Raw genomic sequence first — 16642 nt, 5'->3', positions numbered from 1 at the left:
ATTTATATTAAAATTTCTTAAAAAATCAAGAGTCCACGGTTGGGGTAAGCCCCTGGTATTTATTATATTTAAAAAGATTATAGAAATTTTAATAACTAGAATCATATCGAATAATAATAATCTTTTATTAATAATCTACATTTTATTTTTAAATTTGAGAAATGAAGAAAAAAGCAAATAGATTCAAAAAAATGAAAAAAATCCTTTTATTTATTAAATTAATTTTTTATTTTGGAGATTAATAAATTTTTTATATTATAGTTTCTTTAAAAATGAGAAAATCTATTTTTTATAATGTTTATAAATCCTTAAATAATAATAATAATAATAATAATAATAATAATAATAATAATAATAATAATAATAATAATAATAATAATAATAATAATAATAATAATAATAATAATAATAATAATAATAATAATAATAACAATAATAATAATAATAGTAATATAATTAATTATATTGAAATTTAAATTTCTTCAAAAGAATAATTGCAAAAATATGTTTAATTATTTCTATATTTCTTTGAATTAAAAATAGATTTTATTTATATCATAATATTTGATAAAATCCAAGATTTAATTATTAATAATTGAAAAAAATAATAAAGATCAAGAATATAATAATATCATAAATTTTGTATGTAAATCTTTAATATAATATTAAAAATTTATATTTTTATATTTTAAATCTAATATTTTATTTTCTCAACAATCCTTTGATCTCGATTACTTTTTTCAAATCAAAAATTACGATTTGCATTTATTAAAATTTCAATAATTAATGAATAAAATTAACTGAAATTTACATTACAATATTATTATATAAATATAAAAGATTTCTGAAAATTTCAGATTTTTTACAATTTTATCAATCAAGAAATTGAAAGTTGTAATTATAATTTTTAATTTATATAAGATTTATATACTTTTATACAAATAAATATTCAATTAATAATAAAATAACAATTATGATTTTGTTTTAAAATAAATTTATTTATTTAATTAATTATAATATATGTGTTTCAAAAATACTTGTCATTAATTTTAATAATTTTTATTGAAAAGTTATTTCAAATTTTAAGATTTTTAAATTTATATAAGAGTTTTGGAATTTAATTATTATACATCATAATATTTTAAAATAAAATCTTTACAAAAATTATAATTCCTTATATAAAATTAAATATCAATTAACTTTTTCAATATTAAATCAAATCAATTAAAATCTTTTAATATAATAACTAATTAAACAAAATTTTTGGAAAATTTTACAATTAATTTTTCATTAATTTTGATTAAAAATCATAATTTTTGTTTTCAATTTTATATAAATATTTAACAGAAATTATTAAAAAGTAATTAAATAATTTTTCATAAAATTCAATTAATTATTTTGATTTGTTTAGAAAAGAAAACATTTTTTATTTTATTCAAATATCTAACAAAGATTTGGAAAAATAAATAAATCAAGAAAGATTTTAAATAAAAAACATTACATTATGCAATAAATAAAATCTAGAATTTATATGAATATTATATAAATTAAAATTTTATATTTCAAATTACATTAAATAATATTTATAAATAAGAAAATTATAAAGATCAATTTTCATTGTTTTTAATATAAAAAGATAATTAAAATTAAAAATAATCAAAAAGTCAAATATTACGTATACTAATAAATAGTTTAGAAGATTTTATTTAATAACAATGTCTTTGTTTATAAAATTTATTTAATTCAGTAAATTGTTATCAATTTTATAAAAATCGAAGGATTTCAAAATATAAAAAATATCAAATTTCGATATAATTTTGAAAATATCAATTTATATTATAATTCTTTTGAATTAATTATAAAACTTATAAAAATAAATTTACAAAATTGAATTAAAACAAAAAAACTCTCAATTTCAATATGAATATAAATAAAGATTCTAAAAGAAATAATTAATTATATATTTAAATAAAATACAATTTTGAATCTTTTATAAATTTAATATTTTTTGATCTCAAAAATTAATTTAAAATTATTCCTTTATTATTTTATATTAAGTTTATAAAGATAATAGATTAAAAAAATTTAAAATATACAAGAGATATTATTATAATTATTTATATTAAAAATATAAAAATGGATATTATCGAATTGAAAATATTCTATAGACTAAATAACAATTATAAATAATTATATTAATATTAATCCATTTATTTTAATATTATAAAAAACAATTATTATTTATATTATTCTCTTTTTATTTCATAATGTTAAAATGTAATATACAAATAAATTGAAATATCTTATTTATATTAATTTAATGATACTTTAAAAATGAATATTAGATTTAAAAAATATTTTAAATTAATAAACAAAATTTAATTATCATTATTAAAAATATTCTATTAATATAAAGAATCATATTTATTATTATATTTCAAAAATGTTTAAAGATTTCATGAATATCTATATAACCAAGATGGATTCCCTTTGTATAGAGCTTCGTGCTCAAGATCAATCATTTAGTATACTCTACTATTAGTTACGAATTGCATATCATTATTGTCATTACTTTAAGTCCCTGCTTGACGCCTAGTTATAAACTACCTCGAGAGCCTAGAGCACTTCCACGTGATCTAGACGGCAAACTTCGTAACAGTTTATGTCACGATTCACCATTAGGATTAGTGTCTTGGGATGAAAAGTAATCACATGATAAGGAGCCCTGAGGAGCCAGAAAGCTCCTAGGGGCTCCTTTTATCGATCATTATATAGTCAGAGTAGTTTCATAGTTTAGGAGCTTCGTGCTCAACTTAGTTATCAATTAGTTTATCTACATTCTACTTAATCTAGTAACGAATTCACTTCCAAGTGAATACCAGTGATAAAGCCTTAACCCACAACTACCAACCAGACGAAACCTTAGGCAGCCGCTGCCTCCAGTACAGTATCGTTACAGTTTAAAGTATATGTTACGTGACGGTTGTTACCCACTAGTGGCTTATGTGCACTAGCCCTTTATATAAAGACCTTCTTATTTAGAATCTTCTTAGTTCTTTAGTTTTAGATCCTAAGTAATTGAATTGACTTCGTTTACGACTTTTCCATTACATTATCTAAAACTCATTTATTCCTACAACCAACGACGGCCTCTTGAACAATATCCACATTCTTAATACCTCTATTGGATAAAATCATCGTTTCCGACTTATAAAGAAGACCTATTCTAATGGCATTCGATATCGCTGAAGAATGATAAATACAAGACAATCGTCTAAAAAGACTGAAAACCCTTTTATGCAAAATCTTTCTACTACCTCTCGTAACCCTTTAATTAGGACCCCACGATTTCTTTGTTTTACTATTCAAGTTAACATTAAGGAATCTACTTCTTCTATTACTGATTCTAAGAGAAGCTCACCAATTACATGATTATCGAAACCTTTCGAATACAGCAATATGCCTCCAAAAAGAACTCCAGTTTCGAAGATCCAAAAGACCGCTGCATCGTTATCTTCTCAACTATTGGATCTATACAAATATCTACAATACCAGCTAATGAGAGATAAATTGGAAGTATACCTCTATACAGAGATTATACAAGAATTTGAGGTAGTCAAAGAAAAAGAAGCCCGAAATCAGCTATTACTACAGCAAGGTGCATCCCTAAATTATATGATTCCAAGTATTGAAAGAGAATCTACCAATCCAGAGAGTTTTGTCTTGCTTTTGGATAAGAACATTTCTTTTGTATCTATATCATTTATTGTAGATAATTGTTTTAGTACCCTTATTTCGTCAATCGCTTCTACAAGACCCAATAAGATCCCACTTTTATCTATAAAGCTAAATATAGGAATAAAGCCAGATATCTCATTGGAATTATAACGAAAAAATATTGAAGTTCGCTTTCAATAATACAATTATATATTCAATTCCGAATTGATCCAAATAGCATATATTATAGATAATATGAAAGAAACCGTCTGTACTTTCTTGAAATCTTATTAGCTTTGAGATCTAGCTGCAATTACAGAAGAGTTAATTGATCTGATTGTCAATTTTCTTTCTAATCCCTCAAAAGCTGAAAAAGCGAATGATAAGTATCAAGAGCTAGCAATAATTAAGTATAAAGAATTTCGGATGTTTTACCATCAATTCCGATCCCTGGTTAGTTAAGCTCAGATTCATAATAAGAAAACTCTTTGTATTGATTTACAAAGGAAAGTCCCCCTCCATCTTCGCTCTTTCGCTGTTAATGATTACTGGAAGATAACCTCTTTGTAAGATTATATCGATTCCCTAACTCATTTCAATCAAGAGTTTCGTTTCCAAAAAGTTACAATTAATAAAAGTTTTGGTGCTTACTGCGATCCCCTAGCAATTCGCTATTCTAAATCCCAAGGAAAAAAGAATAATCAAGAAGAGTATCCAATTAAGCAATCTAGTAGCAATCGCAACACCGACCGTCTATAACCTGATACTTCACCTTCTCAACTCTTTATACCTTTCTCGCAATGATCATCCAAAAGGTAATAATCCCAATAATCACCACATCCGTCAAAATAGCGAGAAACCGAATGTAAATGTGTGAACGAAGTGAATGACTTCAATTCAATTACTACTGTAATAAAGAACTAAGCGAACGCGAAAGAGACTAGCTCTTTTAGTAAGTCTATATAAGACTTACTACTTTCAATATGTAGCTAGCTCTTTAGACAGAATACAATTAGATATATAGGACCTACATAATCCGTGGGTGCTACGTCTTCCGTATCCTTCTCGTACCAACAATAACGAACCACAGCCCTCGAGAGCAAAAGACAATATCTAAAGAAAGACTCCTTTCTAGGCCAGATCCGAGATATGAGATATTTGGATCTTAACAAGCTTCTTAAAGATAAAAGTATAACAATCAAAGCTATTCTTTGTAAGAATAAACTTGCCTATCAAACTCCTATACTTATAGACTTAGAAGCTAATAGCTATATCTTTATTGATTGTTCTTTTCTTCATTTTCTTCGCCTTACACTTCATTATTTTATTAAATCTCTCTCTAGATCTATTCCTATTCATAATTATAATAATCAAGAAAGAGAATCTATTTCCTATTATATTATTTTCACATTGATGATTGACCATCGAATTCAATCCTACACTCCTTTTTTAATCACTTCTTTAGATATTTACAAGGCTATCCTTGGACGCACCTAGCTCTCTAAACATCATATTAAGCTTGATTGCTACAATCAGCGCCTTGATTGACCATCCAATTACCCATTTACTCCTAGCTACTATCACTTAATTTATTTTAATCCTATTCAAATCAAAACAAATCAGATCAATATAATATATCAAAACAATATATATATTAAAGATTATAGAATCGATATTGTTTATTGAAAATACAAATACTATTACTAACAACAACTCGAAAATCATATTGCTTTTGGCGAAATCACTTATTGCGAAAACTCTAAATCACTTCCAGTTGCTACTAAAACTATATCAGTTTCTTTTAGCAATTCACATCAAAAAGATATTGTCATTTGTATACAAGCTATGAATCAAGTATTACACCCAAAACACAATAACTTTTCAAAACCATTACCATTATCTTTATATACTCCTAATTGCTTGAAACAAAAAAGAGTGACTCCGCCCCTTATCGATATCGCTGCAATTTCAGATCCTGTTTTCAATCTCTATACTAAACACAAATTAAATGATAAAATATTCATTATTAGCTTATATAAGATTGATATACTGCTTGCTGAAAAACAAGTTGAGAAGGATACTAACAATCTTCTCGATTCAATTAAATATAATCGGAAGCTCGCTGCTGCTACCCTCCTCCAAATAACTTCGATCAATAATGAACCATCAATACCTCCTCAATATACTGACTATACTGATATATTCTCAAAAGCCAAATCTAATATTCTTCCCCCTTACCATTTCTACAATCACAAAATAATACTCGAAGGAGATAGTGAAAAAGCTCTCAAATACAGCCCTCTTTATAAGATATCTGTTGGTACGAGAAGGATACGGAAGACGTAGCACCCACAGATTACGTAGGTCCTGTATGTCTAATTGTATTCTGTCTAAAGAGCTAGCTACATATTGAAAGTAGTAAGTCTTATATAGACTTACTAAAAGAGCTAGTCTCTTTCGCGTTCGCTTAGTTCTTTATTACAGTAGTAATTGAATTGAAGTCATTCACTTCGTTCACACAGTAACCCTCACTTCACCCTCGATGAAGGATTACTGCTCTACCAGGATCGATTAATCATCCCTGACACCGACAACCTATGCACTCTTCTTATTCGCGAAATATATGATCAAATGTTTACAGTATACCCAAGTATAAACAAAACGATCATTATATTAAGCTATTATTATTATTAGCAAAGTATAAACATTTATATAAAACAATATATTTGTAATTATTATATATATCAACATTCTAAGATTCCAAGAGATAAGATCCCCAGACTCCTTCATCTACTCCCTGCTATCACTTGTCCTTGGGAATATATTACAATAAATTATTATAATTTCAATAAAAATAAGTATAGATATAATAATATATTAATCATTATTAATTATTTCAATAAATAAACTATTACTATATCTTACAAAAATATAATCATTATCAAGGAAATAATTTAGCTTTATATATATCATATTTATTGTTACTTTGATCCTTCTCTTATTATACTCTTAGATCGAGGCTTCATCTTCATTTCAATATTTTGGAAAAAGTTCAACACTATTCTAGAAATATAGATCAAGCTCAGTTCAATTGATCATTCTCAAATCGATAACCAAACAAAGATCTATAATCAATATTTGATACAATAGCTATACTCTTTTATCGATTACTATCAAACTAATTGATCAAATTTGTTACCTATAATAGATTATATTCAATTTACTCTTTTATATAATTCCCTTAGAGGCCTTACCCCCTTCGAAGTTGTTCATGGATTTTCCCCTAGAGATCTATAGGATTGGCGAATACAGTCTACCGAACCTAAAGACAAGATTAATATCGAAGAAGCTCGCTCATTAGCTCGAAGTCTTTATAATACTCAAATATTAACTCATCAATAAATCATTCTATTCTAGAAACGAATAATTAATCAAGCTAATAAACATCGTTGAGAAATCGATTTCGATATTAATAACAAGATTTAATTGGATACCCAATATTATACAACTTAGTATCCCTCTAGAAAGCTAGATAACCTAATTTCAGGACCCTTCAAGATTCTCGAAAAGAAAGGTCATTTCTATTGACTGGAGCTATCTAGCTCAATGAAGATTCATGATACCTTCCCGTCCGAAAAGCTCTGCAAAACAGCTAACGACCTGCTTCCTGATTAGTATACTGATCCTAGCCCCTCGATCAATATTAATAATAAAGAAGAGTGGGAAGTTGACGATATACTTGTATCTAGAAACTAGTACAAACAAGTAAGGTATCGAGTATCCTGGCTCAATTATAACCCGGATCCTACATTCTATCCTGTCTCAAACTTTATATATACACCTTATAAATTGTATGAATTTCATTTAATATACCCAACTCAGTTTGGCCCCTCAGCACTACTTATGAAGTGGATTAAGATGTATAAGGAAGGAAGGGATGATTATAATGAGCTAACCGACAATAAAGCGATGAATGAAAGCTCGAGGGCGAGCTTTTTCAGAAAAGGGAGGTGATGTTACATGACGATTGTTACCCACTAGTGGCTCACATGCACTAGCCCTTTATATAAAGACCTTCTTACTTAGAATCTTCTTAGTTCTTTAGTTTTAGATTCTAAGTAATTGAATTGACTCCGTTTACGACTTTTCCGTCACAGTATAAGTCTTCAACTTATATCCATTAAATGAAAATTATTATTATTATTACTATTATTATTAAATATATAATATAAATTTTATATAAATTGAAAATTATAATTTCAATCTTAAATATCTTTAATAATAAAATTGTAAAAAATCTGAAATTTTCAAAATTTACTATTATATAAATATAAAATTTATATTTCAAATTTCATTGAATTATATTTATAAATAAGGAAATCATAAGAATCGATTTTTGTTACTTTTTAATATAAAACTTCAAGAGTGATCGAGTTTAAAATTGGCTGAGAGGTGGGGTATTAGACTTATCTCGATTAATAAAATCATCAAAAATTTAAATTTTTTAGTATTTATCATATAAATAATCAATTTTTATTCTAAATTTTATTTAATTATATTGATAGATAAGAAAATCATAAAGATTAATTTTTGTTATTTTTTGATATAAAAGAGTAGCCGAGATTAGGGATGTTGAGAAGTGGGGTACTAGACTTATCAAGCTCATGATTTCATCAGCAGTAGTGGCGGCACTTTGGCACCCCATGCATCCCGAGGGGGGGGCAATTTCAATGCTAGTTCTTTCAAGACCCATTATGGAGATTCATAGGGCTGTCAAAGAGACTTCAAAATTGTATATCCAGCACCAGAAATATCAACCGACTACTTTAGGGTCATATTGATGCCCTGCCCTAAGCAGAGTACATGTCCACCAGGTCCAAGTGACCTTCTCTTGTTTCTTGTGGTACTGGTTGAAGAAGCCTTTGGATGGCTCGCATCCTGACCAGGAAAGCAGTCAACCTTTGGCATCGGTATTGATAGCAGGGAATTCAGTGATCAAAATCTTAATTACCTTGATCAATATCAGCCAGTATGGCTGTACGAGTCCGACTCCTAGCAGTAGATACAACAACGTGTTAAGACTAATCTTGCAGTTGTCCCTGTTCAGGCACTACTTAAAGATTTGGTGTGCATGTGGATGCCCAGACACCTAACGTCGGCATTGAAATTCACAACCGGAGAGCTATCTCATTTGATCTCGTCGGCTAATAAAGTAGTGCAAGCGCTATGGAAAGCATTTACGAAGTGACGGTGTTAGGCTCAATATGGCAAGTACGATTGTGGGTCTACTCTATTAGTCAGGAACCATAGTTCCAGTACTAAGACAACCTTCTTCACACCTACAATAAGGACCCCTTGAACGGGCGAAGGTGTTCACTTCCGGCTCACAAATTAGTGCCATTTTCATGATCTTCCAATCAGTGCCCCTAGTTTGTTGGCAATGATCCAGCAACCCGCGACCACGATAAGATGCAATTCTGAGAAGGCTTTTGCGGAGATTGGTGGTGGAATATGACCTGAATTTCGTCACACAATAAATAACAGCTTTAGGCAATCCAGCAGAGGAATTATCTGTAGCGAACCCAGCTCTGGACGAAGCTGCATTTCTTTGTTTTCGGATATCAAAGTTGCTTGTCCTAAATTCAAATGGCCTACGGCCTTTTGCTCTTGAACGTGGAACCTGATAGGCGCTTGCTGTCCCGGGTGTGATGCCAGAATGCGCTTCGTGGTTTGGTGTCGCGTTTGCTTGAAGGCTGAACCATTTACAAAATGAGTTGTTTTCTGCACCCAACAAGGTTTCACACTCCATGCTGATTACTTGTTTGGCTCTTACGAATCTGTCCGTTACATTATAATATTTCTAGCCACGGATTACTTCGGCAACGTGGAATAAATTCCTTCGTGTGGCTGCAGCTTATGTAGTCGGGTTGCAATTATTTGTACCAGTTGTTGCAACGAAGGAAACTTTAGTCGTCTATGTGGAATTCAAAGACATCAATTCGAAAGGAGTCGGATGTTACATGAAAAATAGCAGAGAATGCTGTCCTCAAGAATGTTTGAGCAAGTGGTATAACGAGGAAGTATCAGTTAATGCTCAAATACGAGGTACTATGTAGTAAGTCTTACCGTCGAAACCAGCCAAGCAACGTGGAAGCCGTTTTGAAGTATTGCATAGAGTGATCTGGGGCAGAGCTTATCTCCGGCGAGGATAGGCCGCCATTACATGGTGTGTGTCGATATGAATCTCATTTTTGCAACTACTTGAGGCAGAGTTTGGAGAAGGCTGGGCGAAGACATAGGCGAACCATCTGTGATCACAGAAGCGGACACCTTCACCACTCAGAAAGAGATGGAAACAGAGTCCTGAAAGATGCTGGAACTATATCGTTATGGCAAGAATTTACGGCACAAAGAGTGGTAAGATCGTTGTGTACTGCCATGTTGGGAAAAAAAAGTATGATTTGCAGAAAGAGTAACCCTCCAACGCTCTTCGTCAATGCAAGAAAGTCTTAACTAATTGAAACTAAGTGAGATGATGCTAGGCCATGCATTTGCCTCCACCATGGTGCTTCGTTCTTAGTATCAAGTTTGTATAAACCAATGGCCTCCACTCCAATCAGCATCCAATGGTTAGTGGAGCAAGAACATGCGCCAAAGACTAGGCATTGTTGGCTACTCAATTATCAGCGCCATGTTCCTGTTTTTGCACGCAAAGGCCGGCCGCCTACGCCAACAGAATACATACTGATTGTCATTGAGCACATCTATTCCTCAACCTCGACTCCGACTTGAGTAGCTGTTTGGTTACCATTTCCATTCTTGACACGTTTGGATGGTATCTTCGAGGGCGTTTCATCGTCATCGTTTTCAGCCCCGTCCTCGTAAGAAAAGGCCTTGGATTTACGTTTCTTGGCAGGAGTGGCGGCAGGAGTGGCGGCAGGAGTGGTACTGACGGATGCGGAAGATGAGCCGGTGCGAGATTCTTTTCTGATTTTCTGGAAGTGTTGTCTGTATATTGTTCAGTTAGTTGTCGAGCAAGTAGGCTTTGGTAGTGGTAGTGCTGGAGAACGATTAAGACATGAGAAAAGGTAATGACTGTAAGCTTAGAGATCTGGGAAAATGCGACAGCAATCTGCAGATGACAATATTACACGAAGAGAAGAATGAATGACATTAAACCATTGCAGTGTAATTACAGAGAAATAATTACTTAAATCTCAATATTGAAAAATGCCTTTTATTGAAGATGATCGTCGAGCCAATATGAAGACCAAGGAGGTTTATATTGCCAAAGCAATATATAGAACTGAGAAGCAGAGGCAAAGAAATAGATTTCATAAAACGAAATCCTTGTACGCACCGACAAGCCTCCTTGGTGAAAGAATAACCTTTCTTCTGAAGTCTTTCAGAAATGGCAGGCCATTCAATAGTCTTTAGATTGTTCCCTTCAATAATAGCCAACAACAAATCTTTGTCAGCCGTATGGTCCCACTGAGAAGGCATGATTTGATAAGTCAATGTAAGAGATGTAAGAAGGCAGATATTGTAATTTGAGTCTGTAGACGGGTTAGATTGCTGAAGTTTGGGAGGATGGTAGATGGGAGATAGAAACAAGACCAGAAGGGTTTGGTGGGGATAAAATTATTGATGAGGTGAGTGAATTTCAAAATAAGTAAAACAATATAAAAAGAGTATAAATAATAAATACAGTAAAAATTTTCAAAGTCTTTAGAGTTATAATATTTAATTAAAAGTTATATATGAAAATTAATATATTTAATTTATATATAATAAATAAATAAATGAATAAATAAATAAACAAAAGAAAAACTATCTTGATTCCCCCCATCACGGTTCCCTATTCAGGTACCCGTAAAAAATAAAGGCTCGAGCGATTATCATATCCACTATGATGCAGATATCCTCAACTTGCTTTTCGGCTCATTCGTCCGCCATAAGCACAATCAAAAAGGGGCAGTTCAAAGGAATTAAAACTTTTTATTCATAAATTCAGGTTTGTGGAGATGCATTTTACTACCTTATTCTGAGCAAAACTTGTTTATGAGCATGGGTATTTCTATTGCTTCTCCTCAACACACTTTACATTTTTTCTTCAAAATCTTCACGCTGTCGATTAAGTGCTCCCTGTAAGTTCTGCGCCTTTCCGCCTTGGAATCAAACGATTTGCACTTTACTGGATCGCCAACGGCGTTGTTGGTACGCCGCACAAGCTACCTAGCAAGGCTTCCGACCCCTTCGAATTATTTTCTTTCCCCCTTCTTTAAATACACCAGAGCTACTCGAAACCACGACGGGTACCCCGCGGGACTTTAAGCTGGCTAGTTTCAGAGCGAATCAAACAATGACTAATGACGGAGCCATTAACCGCTTGTTGTATGCAATACTCAGCCAGAAATGTCTTAAAGATGTAAGCCACCTTCTTCATCTACTTTATAGTATCAAGCCTGACCTCACAGATTGATTGGAACAAAGTAGCACACGATCCTGTTCTTTCCCAAGAGATCACCAATGGTCATGCTGCGCGCATGCGGTACTTTCGTTTCAAGAAACAAATGGACGGCACGACTTCAATGCCAACTGGTCCTAGAAAAATTGCAACTCCTCGACGTTCTAGGGTTGAGAAGAAAAAACCAGCAAAACGAGAGCTCAAGTTTAAAAATCGTAAAGACAGTCGCCAAGACGTGAAGCTTTCCTCTGTCACGAAATCTGAATCCCAGAACGATCATACCTGTCCTTCTACGAGTACGAGAGCCACGGACATGGACAGCAACAATCCACTCTCCACGCTTAAAATCACGAACTTTGAGCCCACCAACTCTTCTACTTTCCACTTCAAAACAAAGACAGAGTCCGACCTCTTTCTCCCATTCCCAATCACTTCATCAGAGTCCTCCCCTCTTCCAACCCCTTTCCTTATGGATTCGCCTACCTCACCTAACAGTCCTACATTTCTTAACCCTGGCATTTTTAGCCTACACAGTTCTATTTTAAGCACTGCTAACCTCAAAAATCGCATGATGGATACCTCATTCTTCGGTCCACCTCTATACAAACAGACAGAGAGCATGGAGTCCGTGGAGGCTGGCCGTCGAGACCACATGAGATATTGTTTCGATCCTTGGAATCAGGTTATGGATGGATTCAATAACATTACTGGTGTCGTTGAGGATCAAGGTGGCGTCATGTTTAAGAGGGAGGAATCTTGTGAAGATGCTCTTTATGAATCTTTTATGAAGTAGAGCTTCATTAAAAGTTGAAGAGCAGGAGTCTAGAAGACTTTGCCTGGTCTCGAATCGGAATGGCTGCTTATGGACTTGAACGAATGTATGTTTTATTCTGAGACGTTAACAATGCAAATAAATGATGGTTCACTCTCGTATCGTTTGTTTCTCACTGATGCTTCAATATTCCGACAAGCCTCACCCACTCCAAAGATAGTATATGCCCCTTTAACAATATCATTACAGAACCGCCGCATCTCCGTCTCCAGGAGTGCGCCCACAAAGTAAAAAGCCCAAGGAAAGAGAATGCATCTCCAACAATCAAAACCACTCCAAATCTGAACCATCTAGCCCCCAAGAGACGTGAGCTCAAAATTGTTGTCCTCTACTGGTTGTGGAAAACTCTCGACTTTCGTTTTGAACGGCAGTACACCTGGTTTGTATAAAATTGCAAACCATGCTTGAAACATCGGCTGCTTTTAAGAACTGTTGGGACTAGAACTTGGATGAGCTCAGCTCAGTGACCTTTTCCAAATGGTCGAGTATCAGGTCTGGACAAGGTCCGAGCACCATTGATTCTCATTCCCGCAACTCCTCTACCGGATATTGGTGTTATTGTTTTTATAGACGTGTGTGCATGAACATCACCTCGAAGTGTTACCGGTGCAGCAACTACACCTCTGTCGTGAAATTGCTGAGTCGTTCTCATAGAATCACACTCCATTATTCCAAGGTTATGTTTCAGTCCAAACGTCAACTGGCCCTTCACGGGCTCTCCAGCGCCGAAGCATAATTGTGATCTACCACTTCTAGATGCTCCGGCTTCTTCCGCATCGCATTTAAGTATAGGGAGCGATTGTTTTCTCCGGTATTGTGCCATAATATTCTCCTCCCATGGAAAATCTATACTTTCGTCCTTAATCTCTCTCCTGCTGGAAAGCTTTTGCATATGATAAATACTGGTTCTCTCTATTGTAGAAAAGAAATACTTTGGATGAAAAGACGCATTCAAGTACCCCGACTTTCCTTCTCCGTAAGAGTGTATGTAATGCGCTGCTATGCATATATACTCCTCGTAGCCGAACTGCCTAGCGATTTGTTCCCATGAGTGGCCGAGATGACGTGCCCTACAAAGTTTTCTTCTATTTGATATCGTCCATATTATGCGACGAGATTCATCTTGGCCTTCATCAATCCCGTTTCTCTGTAAGAAACTTTTATATGCCCCAGAAGCTGTCCTCGCATTGGTACCAAATGCCTGGCCAATCCTTCCCCAGGTCCACCAGAGGCTGGATCTGCGGATCTTAAGCATGTGGCGCATCATTTCTCCATTTCGGGACAGCGTCTGGTGGCGGCGACCAGAAAGTCTCTCAGCCCTATGAAACAGGGACGCTGAACTACGGGGATTGACCCAGAATTTCTTTTGAAACCTAGCAAGAAACTGAGCCCATGATTCCGACACTTTTTCATTGCGCCATTCCCTGTAACTGAAGAGATAGGCATCCTCTTGGGAAGAATATCTTTGATTTCTACCACGCAAGGCCTTCATTGTGGATATGGCTGAGCTCTGGCAACGAATATTGATAGATTGACCTAGCAGTGGAATTGCCGTTGTGAGTGGCGTAACCCTATCTCCCGTGCCTAACCATGAGAATGGAAACTGTTAGGATTCCCCTTGGCTGTCAGCTATTAATGTTTACATTTTTTGTTCTACATGTTAAGGGAAGAGAATGTATGATTGAACAAATGCTTACCTATATCTGTTCGTAGGTTGGAATCGATAGCAAACGGATGCTAGTAACGTATGGCTAGCCAAAAATTCAAGTGATGCTAGGTTTCAAGCAAGCATTGCTCAAAAGGGGCTTGTATGGTAAATGCGTAGTGATAAACCGTGCTAGTGATGATATCCAAAACGATAAGAGAGCTCTATACACACACGAAAGTTGAATGATGTTGCATGGAATAATGATCGAGCATTTCCGCATCCAAAGAAGAAGACCAAGAAGAAATTCAGCATTTACTTATGTCGAAGTACTTGTAGAAGGAGCGTAGGTGACTTACAAATGACCGTCTCCTTAAACGAGGAAGGAAGAGACAGATGACTTACACTACCGATTTTACATTTAACAGTGGGAATAGAATACATGAATGTTGAAAGCAGCTAGGCAATATTAATAATAATAATAATACCCCAGACTGTCTTATGTCCACTATAGAAGCCTTCACATGATTCTAGGTATGGGAGAAGGCAGTGATTTGTTTGAGGAAAAGGCATAGTTATGGCATAGGGAATGGAAAGTCTTCCCCAGATAGCTTTGGCTAATGCTGGTCACTTAAGAACCTCCAGTACTTGTTGACCACATGAAAGATCGCTTCACGGATTTCCATAATTTACCGGCAGTTTCAGTATTCAACTTTCTTTTACTGCATGGATTTACAGCATGAGAAGTCCTATTTCCCACGCACCGGTGATCGCCAAACCTACGAACGCCAGGGACATTACCCGCCTCCAAACGCCATCGTACACATCATGAGTCATCTAGTCCAATCATACTACTTCTTGGCACCTTGCCCATCTAACCGCCGTCCAATACTATCGCCTTTGGCGTGAGAATCTGGAGCAGGTTCACTCTTCGCCTCAACCTTCTTGCCAGACTTCAATGCCTGTCCTTGTCCCGAAAAATGGGGCTGCCTCGCATCTGCATTCTCTTTGTCCTTATCTGCTTGCGTTTTGACTGGCTTGATTTCGTAACCAAAAAAGAGTTTATTCGGTGGCAATCGAAGAGGCTGAGGACCATTCGTTCTTCGAACTGATATATTTTGTGTATTCGTGCTAACTCCAGCAACAGGAGTTGAGGCAGTGGGTGTAGGCGTTTTTGCGCCCTTCTTCGCATTTAGTTTGTGACCTCCGGATACAAAATTGGACGAGGCGGCTTTTGCACCTTGTGCGACAGAATTGGAGGTCGGCGCAATGGCATCGTAGTTGATGGCTTGTGCCATGGTTCCTTGACTATGAAGCATGCCACCTGCAGGTAAACCGCCCATGACACTTCTCGGGGTGCTCGTTCCACTGCCACTGGCTCTCATCGGTGTTGGTTCGACATAGCCTAACGGAGCTGCAAAGTCGACGGAAACGTCTGTTTCGAGCATACTGACCCCCATCTTATCAGTGACTGGTTTGACTTCCAGCACAGCAACATCGTAGACAGTATCGTTATAGTAGAAGCTAAAGATATCGCCTTTAGTAAGTGTAGAAAAATCGCGAAAGGCTTTTTCGAGTACGGCTTTAGGGTTGGAGATATCGAGGAAATTAACGGATTGTGGTTGAAGTTTAATAAGAGATGCAGGAGGAAGGTCGGTGGATTTGATTTGAAAGAGATCTCCAGTTTCAAGTCCGAGAGTTTGCATCATCTGGAGTCAGGTTGTTAGTTTGGAAAGTAAAGTACTCGGTAAGTCTAAGAAATGCGTACCCAGTGCGGCAGGTAGACCTTTCCTTCATCCGCGATAAACTCCAATACACCAGCATGTGTTAATTTAGGCCCATCAGGATGCTGACTATTAATGAGCTCAAAGAGCATGGGGTAGGTAATGTGCAATCGAGTAAGTTTCTCTAGAGCAGATGGTGGCATGATGATTTTCCCTCCAATAATTAAGATTCTCTCGCTCGGGACCTGGTATCATGA

General features: G+C 34.6%; 6 protein-coding genes across 6 annotated transcripts; 2 read left to right on the top strand and 4 right to left on the bottom strand.

Annotated features, from left to right (window-relative positions):
* Positions 1 to 3459: 3459 nt before the first annotated feature.
* On the top strand, positions 3460 to 3824 carry SS1G_02110 (predicted protein; the record flags this gene model as incomplete). Its single annotated transcript, XM_001597864.1, has 2 exons — positions 3460 to 3750; positions 3786 to 3824. The coding sequence occupies 2 exons, from the start codon at positions 3460 to 3462 to the stop codon at positions 3822 to 3824; spliced, it is 330 nt and encodes a 109-aa protein (XP_001597914.1).
* A 5080-nt stretch (positions 3825 to 8904) lies between these two features.
* Positions 8905 to 9526, bottom strand: SS1G_02109 (predicted protein; the record flags this gene model as incomplete). The annotated part of the gene is made up of 2 exons (XM_001597863.1): positions 8905 to 8921; positions 9061 to 9526. The coding sequence occupies 2 exons, from the start codon at positions 9524 to 9526 to the stop codon at positions 8905 to 8907; spliced, it is 483 nt and encodes a 160-aa protein (XP_001597913.1).
* A 955-nt stretch (positions 9527 to 10481) lies between these two features.
* SS1G_02108 (predicted protein) lies at positions 10482 to 10891 on the bottom strand (the record flags this gene model as incomplete). The annotated part of the gene is made up of 2 exons (XM_001597862.1): positions 10482 to 10725; positions 10869 to 10891. 2 exons carry the CDS (start codon positions 10889 to 10891, stop codon positions 10482 to 10484), a joined length of 267 nt encoding a protein of 88 aa, XP_001597912.1.
* Positions 10892 to 12079: 1188 nt separating this feature from the next.
* Positions 12080 to 12977, top strand: SS1G_02107 (hypothetical protein; the record flags this gene model as incomplete). The annotated part of the gene is made up of 2 exons (XM_001597861.1): positions 12080 to 12145; positions 12195 to 12977. 2 exons carry the CDS (start codon positions 12080 to 12082, stop codon positions 12975 to 12977), a joined length of 849 nt encoding a protein of 282 aa, XP_001597911.1.
* A 499-nt stretch (positions 12978 to 13476) lies between these two features.
* SS1G_02106 (predicted protein) lies at positions 13477 to 14508 on the bottom strand (the record flags this gene model as incomplete). The annotated part of the gene is made up of 1 exon (XM_001597860.1): positions 13477 to 14508. One exon carries the CDS (start codon positions 14506 to 14508, stop codon positions 13477 to 13479), a length of 1032 nt encoding a protein of 343 aa, XP_001597910.1.
* A 1004-nt stretch (positions 14509 to 15512) lies between these two features.
* SS1G_02105 (hypothetical protein) lies at positions 15513 to 16588 on the bottom strand (the record flags this gene model as incomplete). The annotated part of the gene is made up of 2 exons (XM_001597859.1): positions 15513 to 16370; positions 16430 to 16588. The coding sequence occupies 2 exons, from the start codon at positions 16586 to 16588 to the stop codon at positions 15513 to 15515; spliced, it is 1017 nt and encodes a 338-aa protein (XP_001597909.1).
* Positions 16589 to 16642: the final 54 nt, after the last annotated feature.

Source organism: Sclerotinia sclerotiorum, genomic scaffold (genome assembly GCF_000146945.2).
Source record: "Sclerotinia sclerotiorum 1980 UF-70 scaffold_2 genomic scaffold, whole genome shotgun sequence".
In the NCBI taxonomy this organism is placed as follows: Eukaryota; Fungi; Ascomycota; class Leotiomycetes; order Helotiales; family Sclerotiniaceae; genus Sclerotinia; species Sclerotinia sclerotiorum.
The sequence above is the reverse complement of the archived record's forward strand: the minus strand, read 5'-3'. Positions and strand labels throughout refer to the sequence as shown.